Source organism: Haliaeetus leucocephalus, unplaced genomic scaffold (genome assembly GCF_000737465.1).
Source record: "Haliaeetus leucocephalus isolate CR32 unplaced genomic scaffold, Haliaeetus_leucocephalus-4.0 Scaffold495, whole genome shotgun sequence".
Classification (NCBI taxonomy): Eukaryota; Metazoa; Chordata; class Aves; order Accipitriformes; family Accipitridae; genus Haliaeetus; species Haliaeetus leucocephalus.
In genome coordinates, this window is record NW_010972931.1 from 8,301,229 (window position 1) to 8,317,482 (window position 16,254).

Genomic DNA, 16,254 nt, shown 5'->3' on the forward strand with positions numbered 1-16,254 from the left:
ACTTCAATGAAATACCAATTGCAAAGTCAATATGCCTTTACTGCCCATGTTTCTATGGTTATGCTGGATGCCAACTGAGAACAAAGTATTATCTGGTTAATAGCCTGCTGTTTGAGTCTGTAGTCCCGAGCAAAGAAGCTGCTTTCAGCACTCACTGAATGAACACTACTGCAGGAGGAGGGATGAAAACAGCTATTACATACTTCTGCAGAGAGCTGTAGACCCACACAGCTTTCTTGCTTTCTTGTTTATGTACTCCACTTTGTACCCTCAAGAAGATCTACTTTCAGTGTGGAAACAATACAATAATGCTTTCACAGAGATCAAGGACTTCTTATACTAAAACATCAGTTCATTAGCTGACTTTGTTGTCTTTGGCATTACATTTTAGGAATTTGAAAAATGCATTTCTGCAGTTTCAAACTCTCTCTTACTCTTGGTGCTAACTCACGTGAATTGGTAACAACTAGGTGACCACAGCTACGTTAGAATGAAGCTTCAAAGAATCAAGTTTGAGATCATATCAGTATTCCAAAATCCCATTCAAAGGGCCAGTAAAGGAGATCTAGGGATAACTCATGGCTGGGACATGCAGGGAGGGAGGGAGGAACCAAACAATAGCAACAAACTGAATCATGACAGTTCAGTAGCACAATCTCTCCAGCAATTTAACATGCAACAATTCAAGACAGTGGTTTCTCTTGAAAAGGACAGATAAATAAAAAAACACAGCAAGAAAACACTTAGTGCTATGACCCAACTCTTACTGGAAAAGAAGGTGGAAGAAAAACATGTTTTGGGGAGCAGGTCAGCGAGCCTACAGCAATCACTGCCTTCACTGGTATAGTTAAAATCTGGAAAAAAAAGAACAAGAAAAGATTAGAAAAAAAATACTTAAACTTCAGCCTTTAAATGTCTCTTCCACTTTTAAATTTCATAGAATAAAAAAACCCCCTGAAATTCTACAATTAACGTAGTCTAGGTTTATATACACATTTAAGACATGGAGACATGAATTAAGATTTCAACACATTATCATATTCAGAACGGTCACTCCATATTGTCAGGAAGCACACCTTTGCCTAGTCATACTTAGCACCATCTATATGGAACACAAAAGCACAGTTAAAATATAAGCTCTCCAGCAGGGCATTATATAGGTCTTACTTGAATGGGGCTTACTTTGTTGGAAAACAGGAGGGTAACATCTTTAAAGTAAATGAGTATTAGGGAAGAAGATACACCAAACTTCTCAAAAACCACCAGAAGTCATGGTAAGACCTCAAGATGGACGTAGACATAGAAAAAGGAGTATGGAAGGCATGGCAATGATTTCCTTTCTGTGTATTATTAAAGCTACCAATACTAATCGAGTAACTTGTAAGAAGAAGCAAGAAAATAAAAGTGCTTCAGTGTCTATAACTGAAGGGTCACATACATGTATGGATGTATTAAAAAAAGCCTAAAATCTCAGATAACTTGCAGAAATTAGAAATTTCCCATTTTCTGTAGTTTCATCAGAATCACACAATAAGCTATATAATTTCCTGACTTCATAAGCACAGTGTGTCACTTTTTTTCCCCCCTACATATATCACCTAAAGATATTAAATACAGATTCCATTATGTACTAGAATCTCCCTCTCCTGCAAAATAACAGGAAAGGCATATGAAGTTGAGAATTAACTGGTTGTTCCTTCTCTCCCTTACTAATTTTAGCATAAGAACTCTGTTTTTTCAACTGTCAGCAAACTGCAATTTCTCCAAAACAACTTTCACATTGGGTTTTGACAAAAAAACCTCTGAAATTATAGCTCGATTTCAGTAACCAACAATGTACCAAAAAGCACGTTGTCAGCACGTGTTATTCCAAAAGATTCATGCACTGATGCTTTGAGAATGTGTCGAGTCATTGAAGAACCCATACCTCAAAGCATTAGCTCAGATTTAAATGGATATTTCTGAAAGCCAGATGAAAATCATAGTGAAAGTCATTCTTCATTCCTTCAGAGAAGACACAGCACCAGTAGCATTACTGTCATTTGATGCAGAGTTAACTTGCAGAGATAACTTGACCTACAGAGGTCCCTTCCAACCTCAACTTCTCCCCGATATTGCAATCTGTCCACTAATACAACTCTTAAAACTTTACGCTTAAAAATTTAACATATTATTTGGGCAACACCCATGAACATACAATAAATATACCTCATAATCTGTTGTGATTTGTACAGCTCCATCATGAATTCCTTCAAGTTCTTTCGCTATTAGTTTTACTCTAAACACAGCATAATAACCTGACGCTAGTATCACCTGTAAATGGTAGAAAAAGTCATCCATTTGCACTCCATTAGAAGGAAAGAAATTTCACTAAACAAACATACCCAACATCCTCTTATTTCTTTAAACTGAATCAAAATCCATTCAAAACAACTGTCAGCGGTAAAAAGAAGAATTCAAACACATGTTACTAACACAAAAATTATCTATTCCTTGAGGTGATAAATGCCACTCTTCCCAGATAAATGATAAGCATTGTCTGACGGCATAGAGGTTACCGTTTCTGAAGCTTCCCCTTCCAAAATCTAACAAATCTGAACATAATACTGCTTCTTAAAATAAATTTTAAAAATTATACATGCTTCATCATACTCAAATTCAGACAAAAATCAAGAATTCTTATCCTCCCTGCCCCCTGCTAAAGTGAAACTGCAAGAAGTTGCACATATTTGTCTCTTTTTTCCCCTCCTAAATCTAGCTTTAAGCAATGGATTCAAAGGATTACTTACTGAAGACTGATCGGATACACTAGCATTTTGTAGTTCATGGTGGTTTGCAATTATCGTTGTTCTGTTTCCCTTTTCGGTTGTTAGAAGTTCTATGGCCAAACCATCCCCTATAATATGCCAACTTTTTATAGCCAGCTTAAAAAGAACAAAAGGTACTGTTTTCAGTAACAACACTGACGTAAATTTTTTAAAAGGCAAATTAAAAATAAATCCATCCTTACCTCTATCGGATTGCTGTTGATGACTGCAAATAAAATGCTGGTAGCTTCTGTTGCACTCAATATGCCAAAATCTATAACTCGTTCCTCAGTTTTTGGAGGCAGTACAAAGTACTAGAAAGATTGATAAAAGTATTTTAGCATAAGATAAATATTAAATGTGCTGAAACTCTAAGCTCATTAACAAATGCATTAATAAGTCTAATATAGCAGCACCATGACAATCTCAAAATCTATACATTTTCTATGTAAAACTAAAGGGAATAAAAAAGAATTTTTCAGCAGTAACCAAAGCTGTTTAAGGGAAGAACTGGTAAAATAATTTTGAAATTAAAAAAGCCATCCTCCCATAGATATAGAATAAAGAATTAAAAACAGTCCTATCACGTCAGCCTCTAATTAGACTGAAGTAGGGGAAAAAAAAAAAAAAAAAAAAAAAAAGGAAAATACTTACTTCTAAAAATCCTGTGTATGCTCGGACAGGTAGATGAAATTTAGAAGCATTGGTGATAAGCAAAATATTATTATCTATATGAACAGATGATGTGGAAGGCATAAAATGAAGCGTAAAAATATATCTGGATTCATTCGGTGGAATTAAGACAGGTTTACTGAAGTTCTGGACCTAGATCAGTGAACAGTGAAGATCAATGTTACAATTTAACAAAGTGCAGCACATTTAAACATTTACTATTAGGTAAAAACATTCACTGAAATGGGGCTTACTTTAAACATTGGTTTTGCTTCTTCTGGTAACACAACATCATGTATAAGGACTGCAAAACTGAATGTATTTGTTAGATAGATCAGTCTTTCCACAGAATCAGCAGCACTGTCACGGATGTGAAAGAGTGTGGCAGCATGATCAAATCCTAAATATCTATTAAAAGAAAACAATATGAGAAAAATAAAGACTCTCCTCAAACATGAAGTGTTTTTCCTACATAAAAAACTAGAATTCATTCAATCGAACAGCAAAAAAGGTACATAGCCCACTGCATACTGAAACTGTATTATTAGCACTACAGGGACACTGATAATCAAGTAATTCAAACAAGATAAGAAAATAGTATTAAGATAGTTTGCAAATCATGCATATTCCTTATTAACCAAATCGGGCGTCTGCAGCAGAAAAGTTCTGAAAGGTAAGGTTTATGTTGTTTCCCTTTAAAATACCCTGTCAGTTCTGTTGATAAAGTAGCACCTCATTTCAACAATAATTTTAAAGTCAACTTAGCCAGACATTGTAAATAAATAACAAAAAATACGGAAGCACTGACAGTTCTTCCAAAACTTTGCTTAAAACCAAAAATATTTTCTCTACCCTTACTTCATATAGTGATAGAACAGCAAATGCAAAACTGGAAAAATTTCCAATACTGCATTTTTAAAATGTCTCATCTGCAGCGTTCAACTGCTCTGAAAAACAACTCACTAATATCACTTTGAACCCAAGCCTTGAAACCAGCTTATGCATTACTACGACTACCTCATCTACTAGTGTAAATACAGAAAAATTGCAACAAGTAATTATAGTTCTAAATGAGCTCCAGATTTAGAAAACCTGGGTATCACCTCTTTATATCCCCTCTCCCCCTAAGAAGGCTAAATTTCCTGCTACATCAGCTAATTTACAGCATTCAGTTTTTGAACTATGTTCATTTAGTGTAAGCTTACCCATCCAACACTTCTGCTTGATACGGTATTTCGAGTTTGGAGTAGCTCTTCTCTTTTGCTTTAACAGTTATTTTCCCAGAAGACTGCGATGCTTTTTTTGCTTTTGATGCTATACACACAAGAATACAAGAAGTTTGTTAAAGCAGACCAAAAAAATGATCCATTAGGTTAGACCAGCATGAGTGGAAGAATAAAAGCACAGAGCTAGCCCAGAAATGAAGTATCACAGAAGAGAAAAATTGTTCTTAAAGAAATTTCAATAAGCAACTGACATGGAATAAGTCTAGGAAGCAAGAGATCCAAGTTCTGAATTCCTCCCCCTTAACATCAGTTAGTTGACCTGCCTGAGTTAGTAAGCCTATCTGCAATAAGGAAGCCTGGTTGTTCCCATCAAATAAATAACTTGGACATGTCTAGAGAATAATTCAGATCCCAGGTGAGCTGAATTCCCCACTTAAGAGTATGGAATACACCTGTCCCTCCACTAACAGAACAGAAACTTGAGATGGCTGGGCTCCTCACTTAGAACTACCAGTCAAGCAGGACTTTGGGCTAGGAACACAGTAACATTTTAATAACGAAGTAAACAAAGACATGGTAAACTTTACAGAAATAGAATCAGAATCCATGCAAGAACCCAAACTATACAAGCACCAAGAATGACACTCACAGGTCTGCTCCAAGATCACAGAACAAGCAATGTTAGCCTGGTAGCACTATCACCAGAAAAGTCTAGGGACTCAAATACTAGTTAGGAGAAACCACCAGCCCCTAAAGCCGCTGCATGTATTAGGACAGCTGAAATAGCAAATATTTAGGGCTGGCTGCATCACTGAAAAGAATTCACCAAGTCAAGCCCTTAAACACATTAAGCACCTTAACTGGGTATTTTTCCCCAACTACCATTCCTTCCAAGATGTTAGTCAGTACATTCTCATATAACAATTCCATCCAGCTTCAAAATCTGAACATATTACCACCTCAGGTTGACAGAGTTCAGCTATATCAGCATTTATTTAGAGGCTAAAAACATACTTCACTCACCTTACAAGCCATAAGCTATTAAATACCTAAAGTGTTAATCAATAAATAACAATAATAAAAATCAATCCTCTCCTCTTTATCCATACAACTTCTAAAATTATGTCTACCTGAAATAAAAAACATTGCATCTATAAACTTCCATTTTTAAGCAGTCCAGGCAGAAAGATTTACAGCACCAACTAGTATCTTAAAGCAGTAACATCTAAGTAGGTCAACAGCATTCTGACAGTTGATTAAAATCTCTATAAAAATGAAGGTGCCTTTCTACAAATTGTCAGCATAGTATTTACAGTCACACTATGTAGGAGGAAAATGACCCAACACTTCTTTCATAAAGATATAAATGAAAGTCAGTATTAGCATACATATCTTTGTAGGAAAGGTACCAGTAAAAGTTTTTTTCCACCTTCGCCTCCCTTTTTCTTTAATACGAATTCAAGATAGCAAAATAAAATAAGCCCGTTTTCCCAGTAAGGTTCTCAAGAGCATGACAAAGCCCTGTTTCCATGGGCATCCCAACATAAAATGTTTTTTTTTTTTTTTCAGAAATAAGATTTTGGATTCTTTTTTAAACTTTGGAAGGATTAAAGGGCAATCCAAGGGATATACTCTCCTCTAATACACATTACTGTGAGGAACACGTCCTGGTTTGTTAGGATTTCTCAAAAACAAATGCCTATTTAGACTACCAATACATTTTAAATTATCAGTGTCTTAACATAAGAATACTGCTTATATTTAATAGAAGAATTAAGAATTCCTTCTCTTCTCACCAGTATTTACCAGTCTAAGGTACTTGCTGATTATGATCAGAGACAATCCCTTCAGAAATAACTGAAGTTAGAAGAACTGTAAGCCTTTTCCGGGTAGGAAAATTCCATGTCCTTCTCAAAATTACAAATAACATTTTGTTAAGAGAGTGAAAATAATTCATGAAGTTTCAGCAAGTTTTAAGAAGCACTTGACAAGCTCTAAAAAGAGAGGAGCAGTACTTACCATCAAAGCTAATACTTGCAACTTTGGTATATTTACTTTCAGAGGCTTTTAACGTAACTGGCTTGAAATGTACTGTTATAGCTTCATTCTGTGGTGTAGGTCTAACACTCTGCAAACAATCAAAATATGAAGCACTTGTAAATTTACCACTGTTAACACGCTGTGCAGCCTTTGCATGTCCTTCAAAATGATACAACTGCAACTAGTTTTGGCTGAGTTCTTACAGGTCTGTCTTTCTTATAACAAAGCGGCATTGTAAGAGGCTTTAGAATTTTTTTCAGGTCCTGCAAATTACTCAGTCAGTATGCAGGAAAATGGGCAATAGAGAGTTCTCCTTGGGAATGTTGGATGAAGTGACGGTATGGCCAGAAACATGTTAATAAAAGAGATAACAAGCTTTATTTAAATTAAGATTTTTTTATTCTTAATGCTGTGGGGTTACAATAGCTAGAGTATTTGTTTCTGGTGCACTCATTAACAAAACTGTTAAATGACTTGTGTAATTACTGGTGATGATATAGACATCCACCTTGTCTCTGATCTCATGCTAAGACTGCAGAGCTGCCATGGGAAAAAAAATAAACCGTATAGAGAACCATTTTGTAAATCTGAGATGACACTCATTCTACACCAACATTTTACAAGATCACTTTTGTATCTGAGAATTACTGTGCTAAACTAAATGGACAAGGTAAATTGGGCATTACTGGAATAGCAATTGTGTCAGTTATTAGCCAGAGCTGATTTGTAGAAATACTCATTGCTATGCAACAGGATTATGGATTCCATGTCAACATCTGAAGACTCTATAAAGATTGCTAGTAAACTCTTTATCTAGATTCCATGGAGAGAAACTGCGCATGGAACATTTAAACACTTATTCTTGTTTTGCTTAAAATTAGGATAGCTGCCATGATTCCTCCTCTCCAGCTGTCTTCTGCTGTAAGAGCAGCTCAGCTGCTCATGTAGCAGCTGTTAAGCCTCTGCAAATTACAGGATGCTGCATTAAGGAAACTGAAATGAGTGCTGGTTTATCTTATGCTGGGCTGCAGAGGTTTAGCACCTGCTTCATAAGCAGCTGAGCCTTTCTTGGTCAGAGAGGAGCAAGGCAGACAGCTAGTGGTATAAACCAATTACAGTTCTTCCAAGCTAAGCTGTCCTTGATTGTAAATTAAAGCCATAAAATCATGCATACATAACTAAGTTCTGCAGACCACGTGATCCTTAGAGGAAACAAGCAGCACTGTTCCTGGAGCTAATGAATAATCTCTGTTAACTCAACTAGAAGTTTTGTATATTGGATTTATAGTACTGACCTTTGTCAACCATCTGAATACATGTGCTGCAGATATTTGCTATTTCTCTTCACGAGTCAATTCATAATTATAACAATTTTCTTCTAATGAAATCCATACTAAAAACCTGAGATCTCGAGGTGTCTTTAAAAGAAAAAAACACCCCTCTTAAAGCAGACAAAACCAAAGCTGTAATCAAGTTCACAACTTTTGCATGGCAGAAAGGATAACCATTTCTAGTACCTCTTTTCATGCAAAAGGCTGGTTTTTAACTATTGAAGTTCAAAATTATGCTGATTTCATTTAATAAATCAAATTGGAAATATTCAAAAGGACAGCTTGTTGCCAGAAAAATGGCAGGTTTCAGAGGTGCATCTCTTAAACTACAAGTGTAACAAACCTAGATGTATTTACTCAAAATGTCTACAGCTAATGAATTTAGTTAAGGAAGGCATTTACATTGTTTTGTTGAAAATTTAACTACATCATGCACATTTCTCATTTGTTGCTTAATTACATGCTATAAAAGGAAATAAAGAATTAAGACAACTAAAGGAAAAACAAACATCCTTAAGAATCCTTACAACTTCACTTTCCTCAAACTTTACCCTATTTCAAATAAAGCCCAAGTAAAACTTGTCCTGAGATGTGCCTTAAGAATCATCAGATATGGACAAGTCATGAGAATACATGCAAAACAAGTTCCATCAAGAACCTAATACCAGCAATTTTCTCAAAATCTCCCAACAGCAACTTCTGTAGGGAAGAAGAATTTAAAATAGACATGCTTCAGTAATACATGGCTCTCCCATGGAGTGCCCCAGTCAAGATTCCCGACCCTGCTGTACGAAGATACATCCAATATTTAGCATAAGAGCAGAAAATGAGGACCTTAAGTGTTCTCTAGAACACAGAAGGGAGAGTAAGCTTTGTGCTATTGCAGCAGTTACTGGGAAAGACTTCAAAGGTTTACAGGCTATCAGACTACACCAATTCTAATAAACTAAAGAGGAGAAGAGTATGAGTTGAAACACTAGCACATGTTCGTCCACACTGTTTACCTATCAACAGGCTCCCGAACATAGTTTTGTCTTGTCCACCTAACATATTGCTCTAAAGACGAAGCAGGCTGTAGACTTTTGCTTACAGACAGTAAAGACACAGCTACCCTGCTGCAATAGGAAAAGGCCCCGTGGCTACAGGCAGCAGAGTAAGGCTGGTTCCATTAGTTTCAGAACCACCTCTATACTGTTTTATTTGCTTTTAGAGACAATTATTTTGTCAGTAATAACTTGGCCTTCACTTTAAACAGGGACACACCTAACTAAGTAAAGTTCACTTTCACCATAAAGCACCATCCAGAACAGCCAGGGAATAAACTACTACTAGATTTTAATACTTTAAGGTAACTTTCCCTTGATAACTTTGAGATGCGTGCACTCAAATGTGCAGACTGAAAACATAACATAGAAGTAAACTACTTCTCCCAGGTTGGTAAGAGAAAAAAAATCTACTCTGAAGTATGTGATTTGTGACAGAAGTAAGTAAATACTTTCTCATACAAACACTTCTTTTTTCAAACTGATAGAACTCAGCTTCAATATACATCTGTCCTGAAGTTCCTGGTTCTTTGTGCAGCAAACATGATCAGGAGCTCAAATTTTAAAGCGTATCTTTGCTTTTAGAAATCAAATGGGCTTAAACTGCCTTAAGGAAACACAAAATTTTCATTCTAGAGATGGGATAAAAAAAAAAGTGTTCGGCAATCTACATTTACTAGATTTTTGACACCATGGCTTAATCGTTGCAGCATGACAACAGTTCATCCAGTCATGAAATAAACAAGATTCTCCTTAATAATGAAGAAGACCCTACAAAATGTAATGAAAAAGATTTTATAAAGAGTTTTAGAACTCAAAAAAGAAAGTCAAGTGACTCACTCTTATTGCCTTAACCAATTCGTTGGACCACAGCATGAGTAAGTACTTAAAGGCAGAACAACTACCACTCTGGCAACAGTAATAGCAATCTCTCGTACACAGATGACCTGAAGATATTTAGTTCCTCCAGCACCCGGCTTAAATATATGCTAAATATAGCCTTGGCCTTTTCTTCTGACATTAAGATGAAATCTGTCACATAGCCCTGTCTCACTGCTTTTAAACCCTAGCTCTAAAGGGTCAGAAATCCATTTTTCAAGCTTCCCTATAAGTAAGCTACTACCAAGTTCCTTCCAAAAATTCTTTCCTCTTGCTTACCACTTTGAAATTCCTTGATTGGCACAGCAGCAGAAATTCACACAGTGCTTCAAATGCTAGAAAGGTTACAAACTTCACAACAAAGCTGTGCCTTAATGAGAAGAACAATTGACTTGATGTGCCATATGTGACACATTGAAAAATACATATCTGGACCTATGTGGTAACTTTATCATTACAAAAGTGAATCCTAAAAGCTTTAAGACCACTAAATTTACCGCTTTGATATACTGTAAAAGAATAATTCATCCGGAAAAGTTCTGTCATAACATGTATAATAGTTATTGAATGATAGCCTTCCATTAGACTGGAGTCTATGGTCTATAGTCTATGGTCCAATTACCATAGCTTAAAAAAAAATGGGTAGGGTATTTTTAATGGAGGACTATGAATTAGGTACCACATTATCAGATATTAGAAGTGATACTGATGGTATCAATATATGGTTATTTGCATTGTACTCACAAAGTATATTACACACTTGAAAAACAAAACAAAACACCAAACTGTTCCTATGCCAAAAACCTAGCAAATCTACAAAGATGGACATAAGACAGCAGACAGAACCGGAAAAATAATTCAATAAGTTTAGCAACCCTTTGATTGTAAAAATCATATACAGGTCTTTTTTTAAATAAAAACCCTCCATGGAAGCTGGTTTATAGTTTACAAGGCCACAAGAGACCTTATAGGATCATCTGACCTCATTAATGCAATAAGCATTAGAACTTCGATGAATTAAATTCTGTTTGCACTATACTGCGAGTTTCTCTCGACTTGAAAATTATTACCGAAGAACAACTTAGCAAGCATTGCAATGGACTATTATCACAGTGGAAAGTTATCCTCGTTACTAAACTTGTGTACTGTTTCTAGTTTAAATTCATCTAGCTTGTTTCCAGTATCATATTTTAAGTTTTTGTTAGACTTCTACTATTAAAATACTATTCCCTACAGTGACAGCTATAAGCTTTAAAAACACAGAAATGCTCTCCAAGAGCTCAGTAAGAAACCTTTGCCAATCCTTCAGTCATTCTTCCAGCTCCTCTGGTTTCTTTTCAACACTTCAACACTTTCTGAAGTGCAATGGGGCAAGGTATAGCTAGCTATACAACTAAATCTGGAAAAAAGGAAGACAGGAATGGGAGAAAGAAGAAGTGAGAAAAATAGTGGGCAATGAGAAAAGTTACACAGGGAAAAGGTATGAATGAACAAAGGCAGACTACCAGACTAGAGCCAAAATTCTGTAATAAAAATAGAAAGTAGAAAATCCAAAACCTAGAATTCTGAAGCTGGCTGCACTTTACATGCAGCTGCAGTCATCTCACTGGAAAGGGCTCTAGAGCGTTTTCAGGCTTTTTTCTTATTTCAAGCTACAAAGTAGATAACCTCAAGAAAACAAGAGTCATTTTACAGTCTGCTCTTGAAAGCTACTCTGCTCATCTTAAAAGTTTGTGTTGGGCAACCACTTTATACACTCATGGAGTGTGTGATGAGGACAATGAATCCCACAGACTCTGCATTAATCTCTCGTTCACTGAACAGGAGTTACTGTTCTCAAGTATAAAAGCATCCAGAGGCTCAGATATGCAGGCACAGTCTATAAATGCTGAAACAGCCTTTCAAAGAAGGCTATGAAGCAAATGAATTTTACCATGCGTATAGATTATTTGTCTTACTATTAAGTTACGTTTTCAGTCACACATCACCTAGCTTCTAATTCTGAACACTACAATGGTGAACCTGTGAATGACCAATTTTTATGAGAGAAAGTAAATCCAAGTAGAAAGTTTCAAATTGAAAGGAAATAAAACTTACTGTAATTGGCACATCTTTTGTTCCTGAATTTAATAAATGCAGATTTAAAATTTTTGGCAGATCTGTTAAAGAACAAAAAACACACCTGGCTATTAGGCTATTTTAACATAAGAACCTTATACAAAGTCATCTGCACTAGCTGGCTTCTCATATAAATCTACTGTTGTTCAGTGTTAAAAAGTTAGACTAACATGATAGTACAGCCAGTCAAAATAGCTTGTTCCAAGAATCTGACACACTTAACTACATTTTTGTGTATTAGTAGGTATTACATGCTTCAGCTAACCACTCGTATTTCTAACACGTTAAGAAATGAACAGGCTAAAAATACTACAATGAATGATTTTGCCAGATGCACCAATATTCAGCAGAAACTAATCTTATTTAAAAATCTTCATATGTTAAGTAAAGTTGCAAGGAAAAGTATTTCAGAAGCTACCTTTTTTTAGTTGAAAGAAGATATATACTGTTTTTCTTTAGTAACGAGTCCCTTTTACAGTTTCAAAAGATACCTTCAGTTTTACTGCTTTCTGCCATATATTTTTTTTTTTCATTTCGCTAAACAGTATTAATTTAAAATGTAAAGTGTTAGGCACAAATGTGTAAGTGGCACTTAAAAAAAAAATCTTATCATAAGTAACAGATTTGATTAAGTTTGCACACTTTTAGTATTCCCTGTGTCTGAAAATTATTAAAACTTATGCAGATGTAAAGCAATCTTTCAAAACAAGTTCACAAATTAAGTAAACTGATAGTAGTTTTCAGACTAAGCCACGCGCAACTGTGTAAGACTAATTTTATTACTAGACTTATAACTGGATGTGCAAACTACTGTTTGCTTGTACACATCTCAAGTATACTTGCAGGTGAATACATTTGTGCACTGTTATGACACATTGTAATTCTGCTTTTGAAACTCTGGCTTTTAAAAAGCATCATTCCACCAGCAACCCTGAATAGTACAGATAACTGGGCTTTCCTCTCCCCAACCTAATCCTCATAAATACTTTTGAGACCTGAAGTATAGTTTACCTTGCGTTCGTAGTGTACCAAAATCTAGCATTTCTGTTGATGAATAGATTCCTGGTGCTTTAAGGGGGAAAAAAAAAAAAAAAAAAGTTATCATTTTCTTATTATACTAAGAGTTAAGCAAGCTGAATAACCTAAAAACAGACGAACAAAAAAACCCTAAACCAACAAAAAACCAACCACTTTTCTACAAACCTGTTGTAACTTCTACTTCAACAGGGAGAATGATAAATTCTGTGTTGTCTGAGGCATTTGTTTTTATTCTAATGAAGGCTGTATGATTATCTGCTTCTCTTGAAGAAAAGCTGGCTCTCATCACTCCTTTTGTTTCATAGGGAGGTATTTCCTGATAAATAATCAAAGCACGTCTGTGAGAGTGCAATAATTACAAAAAAAGCTGCCACACCAAAAAATTACAATAGAAGCATTGAGTATGACTGTAGCAAGAGAAAAAGCTGCACTAGCAGTAAGAGATAGGCTGCATGTTACTAAAATTACCATTAAATTTAGTAAAGGTAGCTGTAATCACCTAATATGACACTGATTAAAAATAGGTATACGCAAGAGGACTTATGTCACATTTCATTAACTTTCATCTATTAAAATTGTGGTAAAAAGACAGTAGACTAAATTGACAGCATCTACCAATAAACAAAATCTATTCATAAAAATGTTATTGAGTACTGTAACATCAAACATTGGTTTTGCATATTCTAACTGTTTTTTCTCCAAAGCAGACACAAGCCATACAGTTTCAGTGCTAAACACAAACTGAAACAGTGGAGAACTGCAAGTAGCCAGAAGCTTGTGGAGCTTCAGGTTTATTAGTCACCAAGCAATTTACAGCAAAAAGTCAGAATGTGTTTTAGTTTCTGTACCAAGCCTATTCCATCAGTTCCAATCTGCATTCGGGGTTTGAAAGAGAACTCTTTCTCTATTTGCTGGACACAGCTGGAGCACAAGACTAGCTTCAGAACCGTAGTTGAATTACTAACACTGCATATTCTTCCCCATCACATTACGGAAGGGCTAGGGAACTGGGTTTTTCTTCTTTTTTTCAAATAGAAGATGAAAACCTTGATTTGAAATTTGGAGCTTCCTCCACTTTAAATGCAAATAAATATGGCACAAAGCAGGAATTTTTGATGAGTAGTCCTTGCATCAGCTGATGTCTTTTCAGTTGATAGCTTCTTTCTTTTGTGTTTTTGATGAAGGAAACTGGACAGGATGTAATCCATATAGATGCTGATTGTCTCATACATCTCTTCTGTGTGTTCTGTAGTACAAACTCATGCCAATCCATTCTGGACGTCAAGCCGGCACATCCACGGCACAATGACTGTAGATGTATTTTTTGAAAACTGCTGAATATCAAATTGTAACTAGTAACTAGTTTCAACTAGTACTACTTGGTGAGTCCCTAAACGAAGAACATTTTGAGTTCTGTTTTTGCACTTATTCACAGACCTAACATAATGTAGCCGTTCATTAATGTTTCAAAGGATGTGATTTGACTCTTCCATATTTGTAACCAGGGATCCAGTGTTTGTCAGATCCCTGAAGTAACTTTGAACAGTGATTACAAAAATACTCCAGCATATGCTGACTGCTTCATCCATAACCCAAACAACATTTGGCATCAAAACAATTTTAGACAATTATGTACATCCATATGTCAAAGTATCATCCCATATTGCAAATAATTTCTTTTACTTTGCAGCTTTTTTTAACTGCAGTGCAGCTCTTGACATAGTCAATACAACGATATAACTGGGTGTTTCCTCCTACTGGTTTAACTTTTTCTAATTGCCTTATTGTTTTGAAATAGCAATGGTTGATATGAAAAACAAGAGGATTAGTACTGACTAGCATTAACCTGACTGCCTTTCCATGCAATACACTGGAAGCTTTCACATGCCTGTCATCATTGCTTTAACTGGCAGCCTGGCCCAGAGAAGCTGAAGAGTTACATGCTCTGAAAAGCTACATGCTCAAAAAACAGAACTAGAAATAAATCAGACATTTAAAAATCTTCTATTCTTTTGTTTGTGGCTCTAACATGTTTGTACTAATACAATACATACCTAACTACAATACATATGTATGTATGTACATACAATACATACCTACTAATGGGTACAGAATTCAACATTCCCCTTGAGTTCTTTTGACAACAAGGAAGGAACTATCTTTAGAAGCACTGCCATTTGACTAAAACAGTGTCAAAACATTAGGACATTCATTTTTAAAAGATCTATTTCAATGTTTACATCTAACCCTCAGCATTTTTTAAAATGCTTGTGAAATGTATTCATATTCACTTGTTTGCAACTTTTGTATCTAAAACTAAAATACTGCCATTCTCATGGACTTTCTCCAGAAAAGCCAGGAATTAAGTTTTGTGATCATCCTTCTTGGCTCACTTGAAAATATCCTGGCTTTACTCATTACAACAGATGTAACCATCAGTGACTGTAAAGATACACTTGAGCAAGAGACAAGTTTTGGAGCCAAATGACTTTAAAGTCTCTCCTAGACAAAAAGCAGTCATCAAAAAAAGGAATAATTCTAATTAAAGGGGAAAATAGGTTTTGTATCTAGTTGGACATTACCCAGTGTGATATACAGCACAGAGCCAATACTGTAGCTTCAGGATGCTTCTAAAATTTATTTCACTTAAAGATATCAGTATGTGTTACTTCAAAACTACATTAAGTGAAGAACACAACAGAACAGATTTAACGGGCCAGACTGTGAGTCCATCCAACCCACTACCCTGTCTCCAGCAGCAGACATGAAGAGTAACTGCAGGCCATGCATGTATGAATATTTTCCAGAACAGTTTCCAGCCACTTTTGACTCATGATCTAGGGATTTATTGCAGCTAGACATACTGCTGTATTATTTAGTAGTTCTTAATAGATTCTTCTTCCTTAAGTCCATTCAGCTGCTTTTTCAACCCACGTAGGCATTCATAGTGATTTGCAGGAATGACTTTCTCAGTTTAAAAAAAAAAAAAAAAAAAAAAAAAAAAAATTCAGTTTATTTTTCCTGTGGGTTAGATCCAGCTCACAGGCCATCAAGAGGACTACATTGTCCTGAATGCTTAGGCAGGTGTAATTCATTCTAC

At 35.6% G+C, this 16,254-nt stretch overlaps 1 protein-coding gene across 4 annotated transcripts in view; it reads right to left on the reverse strand.

Annotated features, from left to right (window-relative positions):
* Positions 1 to 16,254, reverse strand: part of TMEM131 (transmembrane protein 131) — a 100,321-nt gene that overhangs the window by 31,385 nt on the left and 52,682 nt on the right. For all 4 annotated transcript variants that reach the window (XR_774888.1, XM_010575772.1, XM_010575774.1 and 1 more), the window contains exons 9-19: positions 13,320 to 13,470; positions 13,128 to 13,184; positions 12,096 to 12,157; positions 6,725 to 6,833; positions 4,685 to 4,793; positions 3,734 to 3,887; positions 3,462 to 3,632; positions 3,011 to 3,121; positions 2,790 to 2,924; positions 2,209 to 2,313; positions 768 to 854 (exon numbers count right to left, since the gene is read on the reverse strand). Coding sequence is in view for 3 of the 4 variants with exons in the window: in XM_010575772.1 (XP_010574074.1) it covers positions 768 to 854; positions 2,209 to 2,313; positions 2,790 to 2,924; positions 3,011 to 3,121; positions 3,462 to 3,632; positions 3,734 to 3,887; positions 4,685 to 4,793; positions 6,725 to 6,833; positions 12,096 to 12,157; positions 13,128 to 13,184; positions 13,320 to 13,470 (1,251 nt within the window). In the remaining variant the exon portion in view is untranslated. The remainder of the gene's footprint in view (positions 1 to 767; positions 855 to 2,208; positions 2,314 to 2,789; positions 2,925 to 3,010; positions 3,122 to 3,461; positions 3,633 to 3,733; positions 3,888 to 4,684; positions 4,794 to 6,724; positions 6,834 to 12,095; positions 12,158 to 13,127; positions 13,185 to 13,319; positions 13,471 to 16,254) is intronic.